Source organism: Phascolarctos cinereus, unplaced genomic scaffold (genome assembly GCF_003287225.1).
Source record: "Phascolarctos cinereus isolate Bilbo 61053 unplaced genomic scaffold, phaCin_HiC Scaffold_4;HRSCAF=312, whole genome shotgun sequence".
Classification (NCBI taxonomy): Eukaryota; Metazoa; Chordata; class Mammalia; order Diprotodontia; family Phascolarctidae; genus Phascolarctos; species Phascolarctos cinereus.
In genome coordinates this window covers 682,585,440-682,601,616 of record NW_027555847.1, presented here as the reverse complement: position 1 = coordinate 682,601,616, position 16,177 = coordinate 682,585,440, and the positions used below count along the sequence as shown (strand labels likewise).

Sequence of the window (16,177 nt, the reverse complement as noted above, 5' to 3'; positions counted from 1 at the left end):
GACAGGGAGAGATGGAGGAGCCAGGGCTGCCCTCAAGAGCCACAACTGGGCTGTGGGTTCCTTTCCATGGCAAAGATCAGGTGAGAGCCAACCAGCACCTGGGCCTGACAGAACTCTGGAATGGAAGTAAGGAATCCTAGTCTCTCTTCTGTCCTCGGCTTCACTAGATTAGCTGCATGGGCATGGACCTGTTTCTGTTTAAATGAGGTGACTGGACTCCGCAGTCCCTTTGAGTGTACAGAAGGCTCATGTCCCTAGAGCACACTGGTCATTCACTTCCTCAGCTTGACACCAGCTGCTTTCTGAGAACTCCCAGGGAGCAACCCTTGAATAAGGGAGGGTTGCTCCCATGTGGGCTCCTAGAACACACTACTTTGGGGGCAGAAGGTTGTAAAGACCTTTGATGAGCAACCTTCCTAGGATCATAGAACCTCAAAGCTGGAAGGAACCTCAGAGTTCATTTAGGACAACACCCTCCTGAACAAGAATGCCTTCAACTTCATAGAGTCATGGGATTTACAGCTGGGGAGGACCCTGGAGACGCTCATTTTGTAGATAAGGAAATAGGACCAGAGAGGCTAATGTCACTCTAATAATTATCTAATAATAGTAAGCAGGGCCTGGATTCAAACCTGGGTCATTTGACTCCAAATCCTGTGCTTTCCCCACTTTGTGAAATCTCCTGTGGGAGGCTCTGGCCCCGAGGTCATCATTACCATCATAATTGTGAAGAAGAAGAATGAACATGAGTTCTGTGATAAAGAAAGCTCCAGGGACATAGAAACAGAGGATGGGGTTGTATCAACGAGACCCTTAGACTATATCTTATTCTTCATTTTACTGGCAACAAGAAAAGCAGACTAGTTCTGTCTTGAAGGAGGTATCCTCTATCTTAAAGATTATTAACTATATGGTGGGTGAGATTTTTCCCTGGGTTCCCACGGAACCCAAGCTGGGAAACTCCTATACCATCACCATCACCACCACCACCACCACCACCATTATCACCATTGCCATCACACATTTATTAAGTGCTTACTGTGTGCTAGGCACTGTGCTAAGCACTGGGAGTACAAAGAAAAAAATATCCTTACCCTCTGAGAGGTCATATTCTAATGGGAGAGATAACATGCAAACAACTATGTAATACGAGGCATATACAAGAAAAATGGGAGGCCATCTCAGAGAGAAAAGGCTAGGGAAGCCAAGAGGCACAGGATTCTAGGAATAGGAGAAAGCTGGCGAAACGGAGATGGAGCACCTTGTATGAGAGCAAAGAAGGCCAATGTTATGGAGAAGTCAGATGGAAGAAGAGTAAGAAGCCAAACAGAGGCTTTTATATTTGATCCTGGAGGTAATAGGGAGCTACTGGAGTTGAATAGGGCAGTGACATGGCCAGCTCTTCAGGAAGATGACTGACAGCTGAGTAGAAGATGAACTGCATTGGGTGTGTGATGGATGTGAGGTAGGGAGACCAACCAGCAAGCCTCTGCAGCAGTAGCTTGTCTCTTCTGGCTCTAGCTTTGAGGTAGGGGTCACATGTGTAGGGACTCCTTTCTAGGCAGCTCTCTGATGTTCCATCAATCCACAAACATTTATTAAGTGAATACTGTGTGCCAGGCACTATACTACAGCTTTCGATAAAAAGAAAAGCAAGATGGTCCCTGCTCTCAAGGAGCTCACATTTTACCTGGGAGACAACATATGTATGTAAATACGAATGGACAACATAAGAGTGGATGGAAGGGAAACTGGGGGTAGAAGAGCATATCTCACGGCCAACTGGAGTCACCAGCCCACTGCTTAATTTTTGAGACTGCTTCCATCTCTGGGATGGAGCCGATAGAGCAATCACCCAAGATGTGTCCGGGAGGCGCAGCTAGATGGCACAGTGGATAGAGCACCGGTCCTGAAGTCAGGAGGACCTGAGTTCAAATCCAACCTCAGACCAAACACTTGACACTTAACTAGCTGTGTGACCCTGGGCAAGTCACTTAACCCCAATTGTCTTGGGGGGGGGGAAAGATGTGTCTGGGGTAAATTGGGCTGATGGTGGAGAAAGCAGGACAAACAGTTCAGCGCTCCACACGTGTGCAGCTTTGTGGGAACGCATCCTCTCTCTCTCAGGGATGCCCCTCCAGCTAGTCCCTGAACATCATCCCTTCCTCCATCCCAGTTTCTTATCTTGCCCAAGGCTTGTGGAGGGTTGAATCTGAGGTAGCCATCATTTTAAGGAAAAAGGGTTCAAACACTTCTTTTGAATTTCAAGCTTTATCAAGCTGCCACTCTGGACTGGCCATTTCCATGGGATTCACAATGGAAGCTTTAGTCCCTAATGGTGTTATATAGGAATGAAGGGAGCTGTCAGTCCAGGCAGGGGAGGAAAGGGCAGCTTGTGGGAGGCAGGCTGTCTAAAGAGGTAGAGGGAATTAGAGGGAGGCAAGTGTGGCTGGAGGAAGGACCATTTTAAGATCAGATGTGGAGGCTAGGATTGTCCCCAGACCCTCTCCGACACTCTCAGCTTTATGCTGTTACTCTGGCCTGTTTGTTTGAGGGACAGCCCTGGAAGAAGGGCTCCCCAGGCTTCCCTAACCCTGGGAGGCCTAGGTTGGGGATTCTAGCTGGCTAAGCTGGCACCTCACTCTCACAGCCAACATTCAAATCCGGGGTTTCTGACTCCTCTTTCAGGGGCAGGAGATGAGGCTTTACATGTACAGTTAGGTAGGTCACTTGTTCCTTTCTGGGTCCCCATGCTCCATTATATGCCCTCTGCTTCCTCCATCGGGAGACCCTCCCACCCCACTCTGGCTGTGACCACCCACAAGTGCCCAAGGCCAGGCTGTTTGATCTGAAACATGGCTGGATCTGGATTCATTCCTTTGCACAAACATGCACCGTTAACACACCCACATCAGTCTCTTGAGCAAAAGATGTGAGGATTGGGAGCCAAACTCCTTCCTTCTGTTTTCTTTGAGTAGAGACCACCTGGGAAGCCCTTCCTTCCTGTTTAGCAGAGACCAGGTAGGACAGGAAATAAGTGGGGGCAGCCAGTAGCTCCAGTCATGGAGACAGAAGAAAGGAGATGAGGGGGAAGCGACGGGGAGTGTGGTATGTTATAAAGCATGCTGCATCAGGTGTTAGAAGACCTGAGTTTGAAAACTGGCTTGGTTGTTTCATCAGTGTGTGACATGGGATGAGTCTCTTCTCTCCCTGCCTCATTTTCCCCACCTGTAAAACGAAAGGGTTGGATTACATGAAATCTAAGGTCCCTTTTCTGAGCCGAATGCTTATGGCCCTATGAGCTTGTGGGGTTTAGACCACCCAGGGATATCTCTCCAGCTCCTTACCCCAACCTGGAGTTCATTTCCCACTCTCATTCCCAATACCATGTCAGAGACTTACTTCCTACTTAACAGTGGTCCTACTTCAGGCCACTGAGCTAAGAGGTAAGGGAATCACTAATGTGGGGGAGATTTTGCCATGTTTTCCCTCTGTATACCCAATTTTCAATTTTGGATGTTTAAGCGGTCTGCATTGGGGAGGTAAAGGAGAGTGTGTATGTGGGGGGGAGCCTCTGGTATACCTAGACACCATTGTCTGCTTTGCTTTGTGGTCAAATGGTCCCAAACTGAAGTCCACCAAACAGTTTCTCTCCCTGACTCCAATGCTATCCCATGGTTGGGGGGTGAGATTGGGAGTGGGCAGCCTTGGTAGGAGGACTCAGAGGGGTGAGAGAGATTTGGGCTTGATAGAGTAAAGATCTTTTAAATTCTTAGCAATAAGAGCTGCTCTACAAAAAGAATGGGCAGTGAGCTCCTCATTGTGGCAGGTATCCAAGCAAAAACTGAATGATCACGTGCTGATCAAGATGTAGCTGCTGAAGTAGGGCTTCAAATAGGGGCTCTCTGAAGTCCCTTCCAGTTCTGACGTTTTAGGACTCTATGATTAGTACCATCATAGAAGAAGGCTCTGGAAGAGTGAGCAGTGAATGAAAGAGGCTGGTATCTCAGAGACAGTGAAAACTACTCCAAGTTTTATTGTTCCCTCTCTGGGTCTGGGGAAACCCAGAATGCATACCCCGAACCCTATCCTGAACAGGCTTCCCTGTTCCCTAGGGTTTGCAGAGGTAAGGCTTCAGGCTGGGATGGGGAGAGAGGTCTGAGGCTGGTCAGCCCAATCCAGACTCAGGCCTAAAAGCCCAGGCCCCTCTCACTGACTCAGAAAGAAGCCTGCTCCTTCTTAGCCTCCATGGGGATGTAGGGCAGCTCTGGGAAGGGGGGCTGTGAGGGGTCCCTCAGCTCTCTCCTCAGGGGTACCTGCACAGCAGAAACAGAGCCTTTCCCTAGCATCCCCCATCACCCTGGCTTTCTAAGGCCTTTGCAGCCAGTCCAAGGGTCACTGGCTCAGGGTAAAGGCTGTTTAGGAGAAAGATCATTAAGCCCACCCCCAAATCTTCTGCAGAGATTCTATCTTTCTTCCTCCTCCCTCAGGTCCAGCAGAGGTGGGGACAGAGATGAGAGGGATAAACAAGTAAAGGGTCCTAGTCCAGGCTTATGAGTCCATGCTCCATCAGATTCTGGGAGATTTCCCATGACAACTGAATCCTCAGGCAGGCTGCAGACCAGTCATCCAGGTTTCATCCCTGAGCCAGACCAAGCTATGTTGCTGGGATGTGCCCATTGGCCAGCTTGCTGGGCCCAGCCCCCTGAGCACTCCTAGCCCGGGGAAGGCTATAAGTGTCTGTTTTGTCACTGAACTGGAGTCTCCCATTCTTCTGTCGGGGTGCCTCGGACTGCTCATCACTTGTGTTCTGTTCTTCCAAGTCACTCCTTATGTCATTCTGTATCTGAAAACCAGAGGCCGAGAGGAAGCATGGAGAGGGATGAGAGACAGGGAGGGGAAGGGGGAGGGGAGGGGGAGGGAGGGAAGGAGGGAGAGAGAGAGAGAGGGAAAGAGAGAGAAAGAGGGAGGGAGAGAGGAAAGGGAGGAAGAGGAATGAAAAGAGACAGAGATGGGGAGAGGAGGACAGATCAAGAAAGAAGGGAAGAGTGAAGAGAAAAGAACCGGGAGAGAGACAAGCAGAGAAACGGGAGGAAAATATGCAGGGGAAGAAATGAGAAGAGAGATGTAGGGAGAGACAAAAAGGGGAGATTGTCAAGGGCTCGGGATGAGACTCCTTGCCTGGACCACCTGGGTGCCTACTGGCACTAGGATGCCAGGCCCGAGTCTCTACCTTTTCCACAACCCAGACTCCCCTGAGTTCAGTTCCCAGGCTTCCTGTTCACTTGCCCTTGCTGTGTCTGAAATGGGCCTGGGACAGGAGGCTCTCTAGGTACTAGAGCATCAGGGGCCAAGGCCAGGGATACAGCCCAGCTCCAGATCTGTACATACCCTGCCAGCTAAAACAAACTTGTAGATCATACGGAGGATGAGGCCGGACCAGAAGACATGCAGAACCTGAAGGACCATGAGGAGGGCATTGAAGAAATAGTATCCAAAGAAGGGCTGGAATTTGATCATGGAATCGTAGTAGGTAGTGTAGAGGATTCTGCAGGAGAGAGAGGACCTTGGGTCACTGTGGGGCCAAGCTCCAACACATGGTAAGGGCTTGGTCTCTAGACAAGTCTTGGTTTTCCCAGAAATGGGAGGGGATGGAATAGAAACCCCAAGATTCAGGGGAACAGCATCCTGAAAGACTCTTAGACCCTTCCAGTCTGGCCAGGGCCCTGCTCGTACCATTATCAGGCAGGAGCCACACTTCTCTTTGGAGGGACAGCTCTGGGCAGCAGAAAGTCCTAAATGAGGAGGGTGTGGGACCCCAGGTCTCTCCCATGGATCATATACCAAGTCCCCCTATGCCCACCCCAACCCATCTCTTGAGACCAGGCTCACTTGGTTGGGAAGAGAATGAGCCGGCTCACGATGAACACCAGGGCAAAGATGATGAAGAGCGTGTCACAGATAAGCCTCCGCTGCGCATAATTAAACATTTTACAGGCCTGGGATGGGAGGGAAGAGAGAGAGGAAGAATTTTAGAACCACCTAATATCAAGATTTGGGAGAGGCCTCAGATGGCATCTAGTCCAACCCATCCTGGACCAGGAATCCCCTTTAGAACTTGACAAGTGGTCATCTAGAATCTGCTTGAAGCCCTCAGATCATGAAAACTTACTACTGGGGACAGCTCATTCATTCTACTTTCAGATAACTCTCATCCTTAGAAGTTTTTCTTCATACTCAGCCTCCACCTGCCTCTCTGAAACTTTCCCTCATCGTTCCAAGGTCTGGTTTCTTCGGCAGTCCTGAACAAGTGACCACTTTTTAATCAAGTCTTCTAATTCCTTCATTCGATGCACGTTTGCCACGTTCCATTTGGCATCCTGGTACTCCACTCCAATTCTTTTGTTCCTAAGACGCCTCAGTCCTGTCACTCTCCTTTCTACGAGTGTCTCTTCTCATCACCGAACACCACGTTCGAGATGTGGTCTGACCAAGGCACAGCCCAGAGAGGCTGTTACCTCTCTCGTTCTGGATGCTGGGCTCTTCCCAATGCAGCCCAACATCACATTGCCCTCTCCGGGGCCCACTGCTGGGGCCCCCACACCCCACTGCTGATTCATACTGAGCTTGCCATCCATCAAAAGCCCCTGGGGATTTTCGGAGCCTAGCCACCCCTCCCCATCTTGTACTTGGAAACTTGACAGAATAACGGCATGGTGGTTAAGATCTTGAGGGACCCCTACTGTCATCTAGTCTGCTGAAACTGCACCCCACAATTTGTCTTCTGCAGATTTGCTAAGCTACCTCTGCTATTTTTATGGAGCCTCTGAAGGTTTTCCTGAATTAATACCTGCCCTGTTTTCCCTTCTTTCAGACTTACCCTCTGTTCAATTATTCAATAAGCTTTTATTATGTGCCTGCTATATGTCAAATACTGTTCTGGGGAATACAAATACAAATAACAAAAAAAAAGTAACACTTTCTCTCAGAGCTTATCTGCTCTAGGAGAGATAACAGGTACACATATAGGTACATAAAAATTATATTTAAGTAGCAGTTGGGAGGCAGCCTTGAGTTAAACATTCAAGGAAACTCAATATTCTAAGAGGTGGAAATAAGAGGGAAAGTGTTCTAAGCACGGGAGATGGCCTGTGTAAAAGCAAGAAGATGAGACAGATCACCTTGTGCGAGGAGCAGTGAAAAGACCTGTTTGGGGGGACTGGAGAATACATGAAAGGGGGGAGGCATGGGATCAACCTGGAGAGGTAGGCCCGAGCCAGGCCTGAACAGAGGAGCCGTAACGAAGAGCGGCGGGAAGCCATTGAAGCTTTTGGAGTAGGTAAGTGAAATGGTCAGACTCTTTCAGGAATATCACAGAAGGTGGAGAATGGCTTAGAGTGGGGGGAGGTTTGAAGGCAGGGAGACCAAGCAGGGCAGCTAGGTGGTGCAGTGGAGACAGGGCCAGGCCTTGAACTATCTTTCTGAGTTCAAACCTGGCCTCAGACACTTACTAGCTGTGAGACCCTGGGCAAGTCACCTAACCTTGTTTGCCTCAGTTTCCTCATCTGTAAAATGAGCTGGAGAAGGAAATGGTGAACCGCTCCAGTATCTCTGCCAAGAAAACCCCAAATGGGGTCACGAAGAGATGGCTATGACTGAAACGACTGAACAACCATCACCACTACCACAATGACCAATCAAGAGGCTACTGTGAGAATCCTTAGTCCAGGCTAGAAGCAATGAGTCCTGAATCAGAGTGGTAGCTATGTGAGTGGGAAGAGGGAAGGAACATTTATTAAGCACCTACTACGTGCCAGGCACGGCACTCAGCACTTTACAAATATTATCTTATTTGAGCCTAACTACCACCCTGGGAGATAGGTGCTGTTTATTATCTCTTTTACCGATGAGAAATCTGAGGCGGGTAGAGGTAAAGTGACTTGTTCAGGGTCACACAGCCAGTAAGTATCTGAGGCTGGATTTGAACTCAGGTCTCTTTGACTCCAGGTCCAGTGTGCCATCTACTACGTTACTTAATTGCTTTGGAAACAGCTAGAAGACCATCAATATGACCTGGCAATTGGCTGCATATGGTGGGGGTGGTGGAGTGAGAGGGTGAGGAGAGATTGTGGAGCAGCTGATCCCTTGTGTGTGAGGGGAAGTGGCAGTACACAGGGCACCTGCTCTGGTCCGGAGGTAGCAGGCCAGAGAGAGACAGGAGCAAAGGCCCAAGGGTACAGATTCATCCGCCTTGCTCCTCCCCCTACTACGTGACAAAGCTTCGTTACATACTGAAGAATCCCAGAATATTAGAACTAGACAGGCTCTTAAAAACATCAAAACCAGCTGCACCAATGTAATAAAATTGACAACAGAGGAAGACCGAGGGAACACGCATTTATTAAGTGTCTACTGTGTACCAAGCACTATGCTTAGCATTTTACAAATATCTCATTTGGTAATAAGCTAAATTTACAGATTTAGTACTATATTAATCTGCTACTTTGTGGAACCAGCCACAATAAAAACAGATTTATTTTAGAAAGACAAAAAGTCTAGAGTCTCAAGGGAAATAATAGGGAAAAGTGGGAACGAAGGAAGCAAAACATTTCTAGACCTCAAATTATACTATAAAGAGTAATCATGAAAGCTACTTAATACTGGTTTAAAAAAAAAACAGAAAAAAGATCAGTGAAACAGATTAGCTGGGAATCAGAAATGACTAAACACAATTACCCAGTGGCTGGATAAACCCAAATTACTTATGGAAGAACTCTAATTGACAATAACTGCTCAGAAAAATGGAAAGCAGTATGGCAGGAATTAGATATGGGCCAACATCTCACACCATTTACCCAATATACTCAACATGGCTATATAAATTGAGTAAAGGTCACACTATAAAAAATGAGAAGAGAACCAGATTGAGTCCCCTTCATAGCTATGGTTCGGAGATTCTTAAGCAAACAAGGGACAGAAGTAATCATACAACATAAAAATAGAGTTGTATAAAGCTTTTACACTAACAAAAATCAATGCAAGTAGGGTAAGACGGGAAGTTCTTGATTGGAAAAAAAATCTTTGCATCAGGTATCTCTAATATCTAAGATGTATTGGGAATGCATACAAATGCTGAAGATAAAAAGCTATTCCTTAATGAATAAGTGGTAAATGACTGTGAACAAACTGTTCTCAGAAGAAATGTAAACTATTAACAACTATATACAAGATTATCCCAAATCACTAAGAAGAAAAATTCAATAGCCACTGCAGTGCGTGGCATAGTGAGTTGATAAGGGAGGTATGGTAGAATTGCCTTGCAGCAGTGAAGACCTAGTTGAGGTTGTGCAACATAAATTTTAGTGAACCCAAGCAGAAAGGGGATCGCTGCTACTGTGTATGTATATATATGTGTATATAAAATAAACTGGATAAGCCTCTTCCTCCATAAAAAAGAAGAAGAAAAATTCAAATCAAAACAACTTTAAAGGTTTAACCTTAACACCCATCAAAGCGTCAAAGATGACAAAAGACAGTAAACAGTAAGTATTGGAACAGCTTCAGGAAAACAGGCACACTTTTAGTGAACTATGAACTGGTTCAACTATTTCAGAAAGCAATTTAGTGTTATTCTAAAAAAAGAAAAAAATGAAGGGGGCAGCTAGGTGGCACAGTGGATAGAGTGGACCAGAGTTCAAATCTGGCCTCAGACACATAACACTCACTAGCTGTGTGACCCTGGGCAAGTCACTTAATCCCAATTGCCGCACCTCCCTCCCCCCACCCAAATGAGTAAAATATCTACTTGTTGACCCAGACAACCAGTATGGAATGGTGGAAAAAGCAATGGCTTTGGGGCCAGATGACCTGGGTTCAAATCTTTACTCTGCCATCTTGTTCTTTCTCTCTACTACCTATATGACTTTGGGCAAATTACCTCTGTGCACCTTAGTTTCCCCATCTGTAAAATAAGGGGGTTTGACTAAGTGACCCCTAAGGTTCTTTTCAGCTTGAAATCTATGATCTCACTGCTAGGCAACTATGTCATAGACAGAAAGGATAGAAAGAAAAGTCTCATCTATACCAAAATATTTATAATAAGATTTTTTTTTTGTGGGAGCAAAGAAGTACAAACAAAATATCTTCTCACTGATTGGGGAATGGCTAAATAAATTGCAGTACCTCACTGTGAAGGCCCATTACTGTCCTATAATAAATGATGAATATGAAAAATCCAGAGAAATATAGAAATGCTTACATAAACTGATACACAGAGCCAGGGGGGAAAAACATACACACCAAGACTACAACAATATTAATGGAAAGAACAGAAAGCCAAAACTGAACACTGTGTAATAAATAGCTAAAAGAAGAGATGAGAAAATGGACCTCCCTTCCTTCTGGGTGGTGGTGGGGGACTGGGAGGATTGAACACTACATGTACTGTATTGTTATTGATTTAGTTAATTCTGCTGAACTGCTTTTAAATAATTCTTTGTTACAAGCGGTGCCTCTCTGGATAGGGGAAGAGGAAGGATATATTCACCACTGAATGGGACATGACAACAAAAGATATCAACACAAAAATTTTTTGTATCGATAAATTCAAAAAAGAAAAATAGAAAGGTAAGCCACGACCACAGGAAGGCCAAGCAGGGAAGCCTAATTATTGGATTGCCATCAAGGTGGGAGATTTGGGGACAATTCTGTGGCCTTCTTTGGGGCTCTAATTCTGCTTCCCCAAACACGCAGCTTCCTTGGACCCAGGCTGACCTTGGGAGCACTCTGCTGGGACCTCCACACTCCTCCATTAATCCATTCCTATTTATCTCCACAATTATACAGTACTTTAAAGGTTTGCCAAGTGTTTTATATCCATTAGCTCATTTGATCTTCACCTTCTCTTCCATGTCTTGGGATTGGAGCCCAGGTTTTCCGGCTCCATGTGCTGTACTCTTTCTACCGTGTCCTAGTATTTGATAGAATCATGGAGTCTTAGAATTTGAAGGGATGATAGTGGCCATCGAGTCTCACCTAGATCTGACCAAGAATCCCTTTGACATCCCCAACTGGGAGATGTCAAGAAGGCTTGAAGACCTTCAATGAAGGAGAAACCCTTCACTTTCCAAGGCATCCCCTCCATTCCACTGTTAGTTCTTATTGTTAGGAAGGTTTTCTTGACCTCAAATCTGTCCCCAAGTCCAATCTTTCTTCTACACAATGGTCTTTCAGACACTTGAATTAAAGACTCCCAGTTTCTTCAGTCAATATTCAAAAGGGCATGATCTAGCATCCCTTTATCATCCTGACAATAGATGATCTGATTTACCAATGACCAGGTGTGTTTTGACCAGGGCAGAGTACAGTGGAACTAATACCTTCCTGGTACTAGAATTCCCAATGAAGAAACAGAAAATGAAGGAGCAGCTAGGTGGCACAGTGGATAGAGCTCCAGACTTGCAGTCAGCAGGACCTGAGTTCAAATCTGACCTCAGACACTTGATACTACTAGCTGTGTGATCATGGGCAAGTCAGCCTCACTTAAAAAAAAAAAGCAGAGAATGAAGGGAGTTGGGTGAGTTGCCTAAGATCACACAGCTGGTAAAATGGTAGAGGCAAGATCTCTGAGGCCAGTGCTCCCTGAATGTTCCTGCTGCTTCTTAGACTAGAGGCTCTGACACTACCTGGGTTGATGAGTTCCAGGGGGGGAGAGAAAGAGAGAGACCTTATTTCCCTGCAGCTAGGGGTGTGCTGGTAAATGTTTAGTAATCAGTTCTCTGGTGGGGGGAAAAATACATACAACATACTTAAGTTTAATCTACATTATTAAAATTTTTTCCATCACTTTCTTAGGTCTAGACAATCAATGGAATGATAAATCAAGTGCCGACCTGTCGTGTTTGCCAATTTCTGAGATATCAATGCTCACCCCGAAAAGTTAATAATTAGCTCTTATGTGCTGGTTTGAACTGGCTCTAATACACCCCTGCCTGTAGCTCTTTCTTTAAGTCATGCGCTCTCATCTGTTAATATAGATGTTTGGCGTAGGGCCTGGAAGATCAGACAAGAAACTGACGTCTTATTCACTCACCTCCATGAAAATGTCAGCTATGTCGTGCAGCAGTAACACCAAGGTACCAATGCGCAGGAGATTGGCAGAATAAGAGAATCCAATCAAGATGATTGTGACAAAGTGGTGAATGACCTGCTCCTTTAAGTCCTGGGAAGAGGAAGACAGCCATCACACCAGGACCACACTGAGATTAGCCAAGTCTATATACCTAGGGTCAGACCCTCCTATTCAGGTGCCACAGTGAAGAAGCCCAGGTCTGCCAAGGGTCATCAGATACACTCCAGATGAGGCCCATAAAGGACAGGTTGGAAGAGGAAATCAAGAGAAGGAGAGGAGACAACATGGTGGGAATTGGGAGAAAGTTGGAGGCAAGATTTGGTGAGAGATTGGCAGGCTAGGCTTCCCTGAACTCCAGGGGGAAGGCACTAAAATTGGCACCTAAGTTCCAGGAATTCCTTGCCCAGTCTCTGGCAGAGCATGCTGAGCTTTGGCTGAACGGACCTGCTTCCACAGGCCAAGGCCTGGCCTCAGGGAAGGGCCTTTAGAGCCAAAGCCAAACTTGATACTTTCCCAAGGAAGGCAGGTATGAAAAGCTGGCATCTCCATCAGACTAAAGGAATGGGGCCTTTCCACTCTACCTGGGCTCCCCCTTGGCTTGTTTTATATCCTCTACATCTTTCACAGGCCACCCAAAATCCTTTGGCGGGCCATATGTTGTGCAGGCCTGCTTAGACTCACCTTTCTCTTAACATCAAAGGGGAGAGTCAGCAGCAAAGAGAGGTAGAAGCCAAGTTCAATGAGGTACCACCAGTACATGGCAGGCTGCAGTGGCTGAGGGTCAAAGAAATAATGTTGTTAGATGGTGTGGACTGGATACAGAGCTAGAAAAGTCAGAACTGTTTCATGGGGGTAGGGATGCTACCTTGCACCTTCTCTGCAGAAGGCACAGGTCACCAAAGACTTGTCCCCACCTACGTCAAATCATGACACACTAACTTCATTTCCTTTAATGAAAGGGTTACAAGACTGGAAAATTGGGGAATGCCACAGATAGGGTGTACCCAGATTCTAGCCAAGCACTTATCAATAAATCCCTTATTTACTTCTTGTGGAAAAAGACAAAATGTAGACTAGATAACAATACAGCTAGGAAGATTCATGATTGGTTGAATAGTTGGGCTCAAAGACTAGTTCAACTTGTAAAGAGGTCTCCAATGGGATACCCAAAAGATCTATGCTTTGCCCTAAGCCATTGAAATTTCATTTAAAAATAATCACTAATTTTGATAAAGCCACAGATTGCACGCTCATAAACTTGCTTTATAAACATGAAGATGGCAAAAAGGAAGGGTTAGTTAATACACCGAATGACAGTCAGGATTCAAAAAGTTTCTGCCAGGTTAGAATGTTTGGCCAAATTTAATGGAGATAATATAAAGTCTAACATAGGTTCAAAAAATCAGCTTCGCAAGTAGGTAGGGGATGGGATGGCTACATAGCAAATTGCCTGAAAGAGATCTAGGGTCTTTACTGGACTGGAAGCCCAAGATGAGTTGATAGCCAAGAAAGATGCTGTTATATTAGGTGTGTAGAGTGGCTTAATTTTTGGGACTAGTGAGGTGATAAAGGAGTCCAGGAAGGTAACCAAAATGGCAGAGGGCCTTGAAATCATGTCATACAAGATCTGTTGAAGGGACTGAAGATGCTCAGTAAGGAGAAGAGATGAAAGGGAAGAGGGGTCAGTGGGATGTATTTGGATACTATGAAAAGTGTAGTTAGGTTTTTGAAGGGCTTTCATGTGCAGAAGGCATTAGACTTGGTCCCCTTGCCCCCCAGAGGGAAGAAGTTGAAAAAACAATGGGTTGAAGCTGTAGGATTTAGGGCAGATTTTGGCTTGTTGTTGGGAAAGACTTCGTAACAATCAGAGATATCCCAAAGTGAAATGGGAGGGTTCGTGTATGGATTGGATTAAATGGCCTTTGAGATCCCTTCCAACTTTGAGATTCTAAGATTCTTTGTGGAAATCTGTTTAGTTCCAAGGCCTGTTTTACTGTGCATCTCAGTCATCCATCCTTGCTCTTGGGCTGCTTACCTGGAAGGGGTATCTATCCCAGCATGTCTTGGGCTCCCACAACCATGTTTCCTGGAAGATAAATAAAGGATGAGTTTCAGGAAACTGCCCTCAGCATCGCCAGCTTCCACAGGTAATAGCTTTGACCTGTAATTTTGGGGCTGCAATCAACAGAAATGATCTCATCCCCACTTAACAGCATGTTTTGCCAATTATCTTGGCCTCCCCCGTCTTCATTATCCCACGCTGTAAGAAGGTCAGAATTAAACCTGAGCAAAACCTGATCTGAGAGGAGGTTAGATGCCTGCCTCCTGCTATCATTTCCCCCTCCCGCCTAAAGGGAAGGTCTTACCATGTCAAAATTCCAAGCATCCTATTACCTCCAGGATCAAGTATAAAATCTCTGGAAAGCCTTTCAAAACCTGGCCCCTTCCTATCTTTCGAGTCCTACATTTTCTCTACCTTTGCTTCCCTCCAAATACTCCATGATCCAGTGATACTGGCTTCCTTGCTGTTCTTTGAACAAGACACTCCATCTTCCAACTCAGTGCATCTTCACTGGCTCTCCCATGTCTGGAATCCCCTCCCTCTTCATCTCTGCCTCCTGATTTCCTTCAAATCTCAGCTAACACCCCAGATACCTTCAACTTACCCTGTATATGTCTTGTTTACATATAATTACTTGCATGTAGTCTCCATTAGAATGGGAGCTCCTTGAGGGCAGAACTAGTTTTGCCTTTTTTTGTGTCTCAGCTCTTAGTACAGTGTGCTAGCACAATGACTGCTTGGTGACTGACTTTGGGCCATCTGATGGCTCTGGCAACAGACGGTGGCTGGGCAACCTTTATTCACCTCCTGGCTATGTTTCTGACTCTCTGGACCTCAACAACTCCCTCCCTTCCCACTCCCAACCTTCATTCCCCAGCCTGATTTTTAGTTTCCTTTTTGTATGTCTTCTCCCATTACAATATAAGCCTCTTGAGGGCAAGAGCTTATATTTGTATTGCCCAGTTCTCAGCACAGTGACTGGCACACAAATTGACCACCTGACCATTCTGCCTGTCTCTCTACCTCTTTCTATTCCCAGTAACCCTTGTTCACCATCATACTTGGCTCAATCTTGTGTCCCTATCTGACTTAGAGCTTCCAATCCTTTTTTATCATGCTGGCCAGTTAAGCTACAGGCCTCCTAGAGAGGCTGTGGCCAGGATGGCAATCCCCCTGTCTCTCAGAGACTTGGAGGAAGGGTATAGGGTGGGAGAACCATGAACAAGGAGATGGGAAGGGGCAACAAGGTAACTGCTAAGGTGAGAGGAGAACATGATTGAGGTGATGGAGACAGAGGGAGATGGAGAAAAAGAGCAGAGAGGGATAGAATGGAATGGAGTAGAGGATCAGGAAGAAGGATGAAGGTGAGGATTGAGTTGATAAGAAAGTACAAGAGGATGGAAGGAGAGGGATGAAGAGTATGGGGTCATAAAGGGGTTGAGAAGTCAGGGAGAGATGGGATGGGAAAGGAAGGGATAAGAGAGACGGAGGGAATGGAAAGAAAAATAAAGGGAAATGAATATGCAGATGTAGAGGATGGTGGAACAGAAAGAATGGGGATGACGAATATGCCAACAGGCGGGAACAAAGAAAGAAGGGATGGATGGAGAAGATGGGAGAGGGATGGAAGAGGACATAATAGTGTGAGGGGGAGGGATAAAAAGGATGGAGATGGAGAGGATGATGGCACAGAAAAGGTCCAGAAGGTGAAAGGAAGGAGAACGGAGGTGGAAGAAGGGATGAGAAAAAGAGGGGGACAGAGGAATCTGTGGTGAGGATGGGAGAGGACATACTCACATTGTAGAGCACGAGGAAGCCTCCAAAGAAAGAAGAGAAGTAAAATAAAAATCTCCAACTGAAAATACAGAACAGAATATGGACTAAGTTTGGGGAGCCCCAGTCCAGGGATAGGAGAGATGAAGGAGGGGATGGATAGAAAGGGCTACTTCAAGGGAAAGGTCAGACAGACTTAAAAAGTAGGACCC

General features: G+C 46.0%; 1 protein-coding gene across 3 annotated transcripts in view; it reads right to left on the bottom strand.

Annotated features, from left to right (window-relative positions):
- Positions 1 to 4,011: 4,011 nt before the first annotated feature.
- LOC110202101 (ceramide synthase 4-like) overlaps positions 4,012 to 16,177 on the bottom strand; it is a 50,376-nt gene continuing 38,210 nt past the window's right edge. For all 3 annotated transcript variants that reach the window (XM_020978121.2, XM_020978119.2, XM_020978120.2), the window contains exons 5-11: positions 15,990 to 16,047; positions 14,166 to 14,216; positions 12,812 to 12,904; positions 12,092 to 12,220; positions 5,893 to 5,999; positions 5,392 to 5,548; positions 4,012 to 4,846 (exon numbers count right to left, since the gene is read on the bottom strand). In XM_020978121.2, coding sequence (XP_020833780.1) covers positions 4,658 to 4,846; positions 5,392 to 5,548; positions 5,893 to 5,999; positions 12,092 to 12,220; positions 12,812 to 12,904; positions 14,166 to 14,216; positions 15,990 to 16,047 — 784 coding nt within the window. In that variant the 3' untranslated portion in view covers positions 4,012 to 4,657. The remainder of the gene's footprint in view (positions 4,847 to 5,391; positions 5,549 to 5,892; positions 6,000 to 12,091; positions 12,221 to 12,811; positions 12,905 to 14,165; positions 14,217 to 15,989; positions 16,048 to 16,177) is intronic.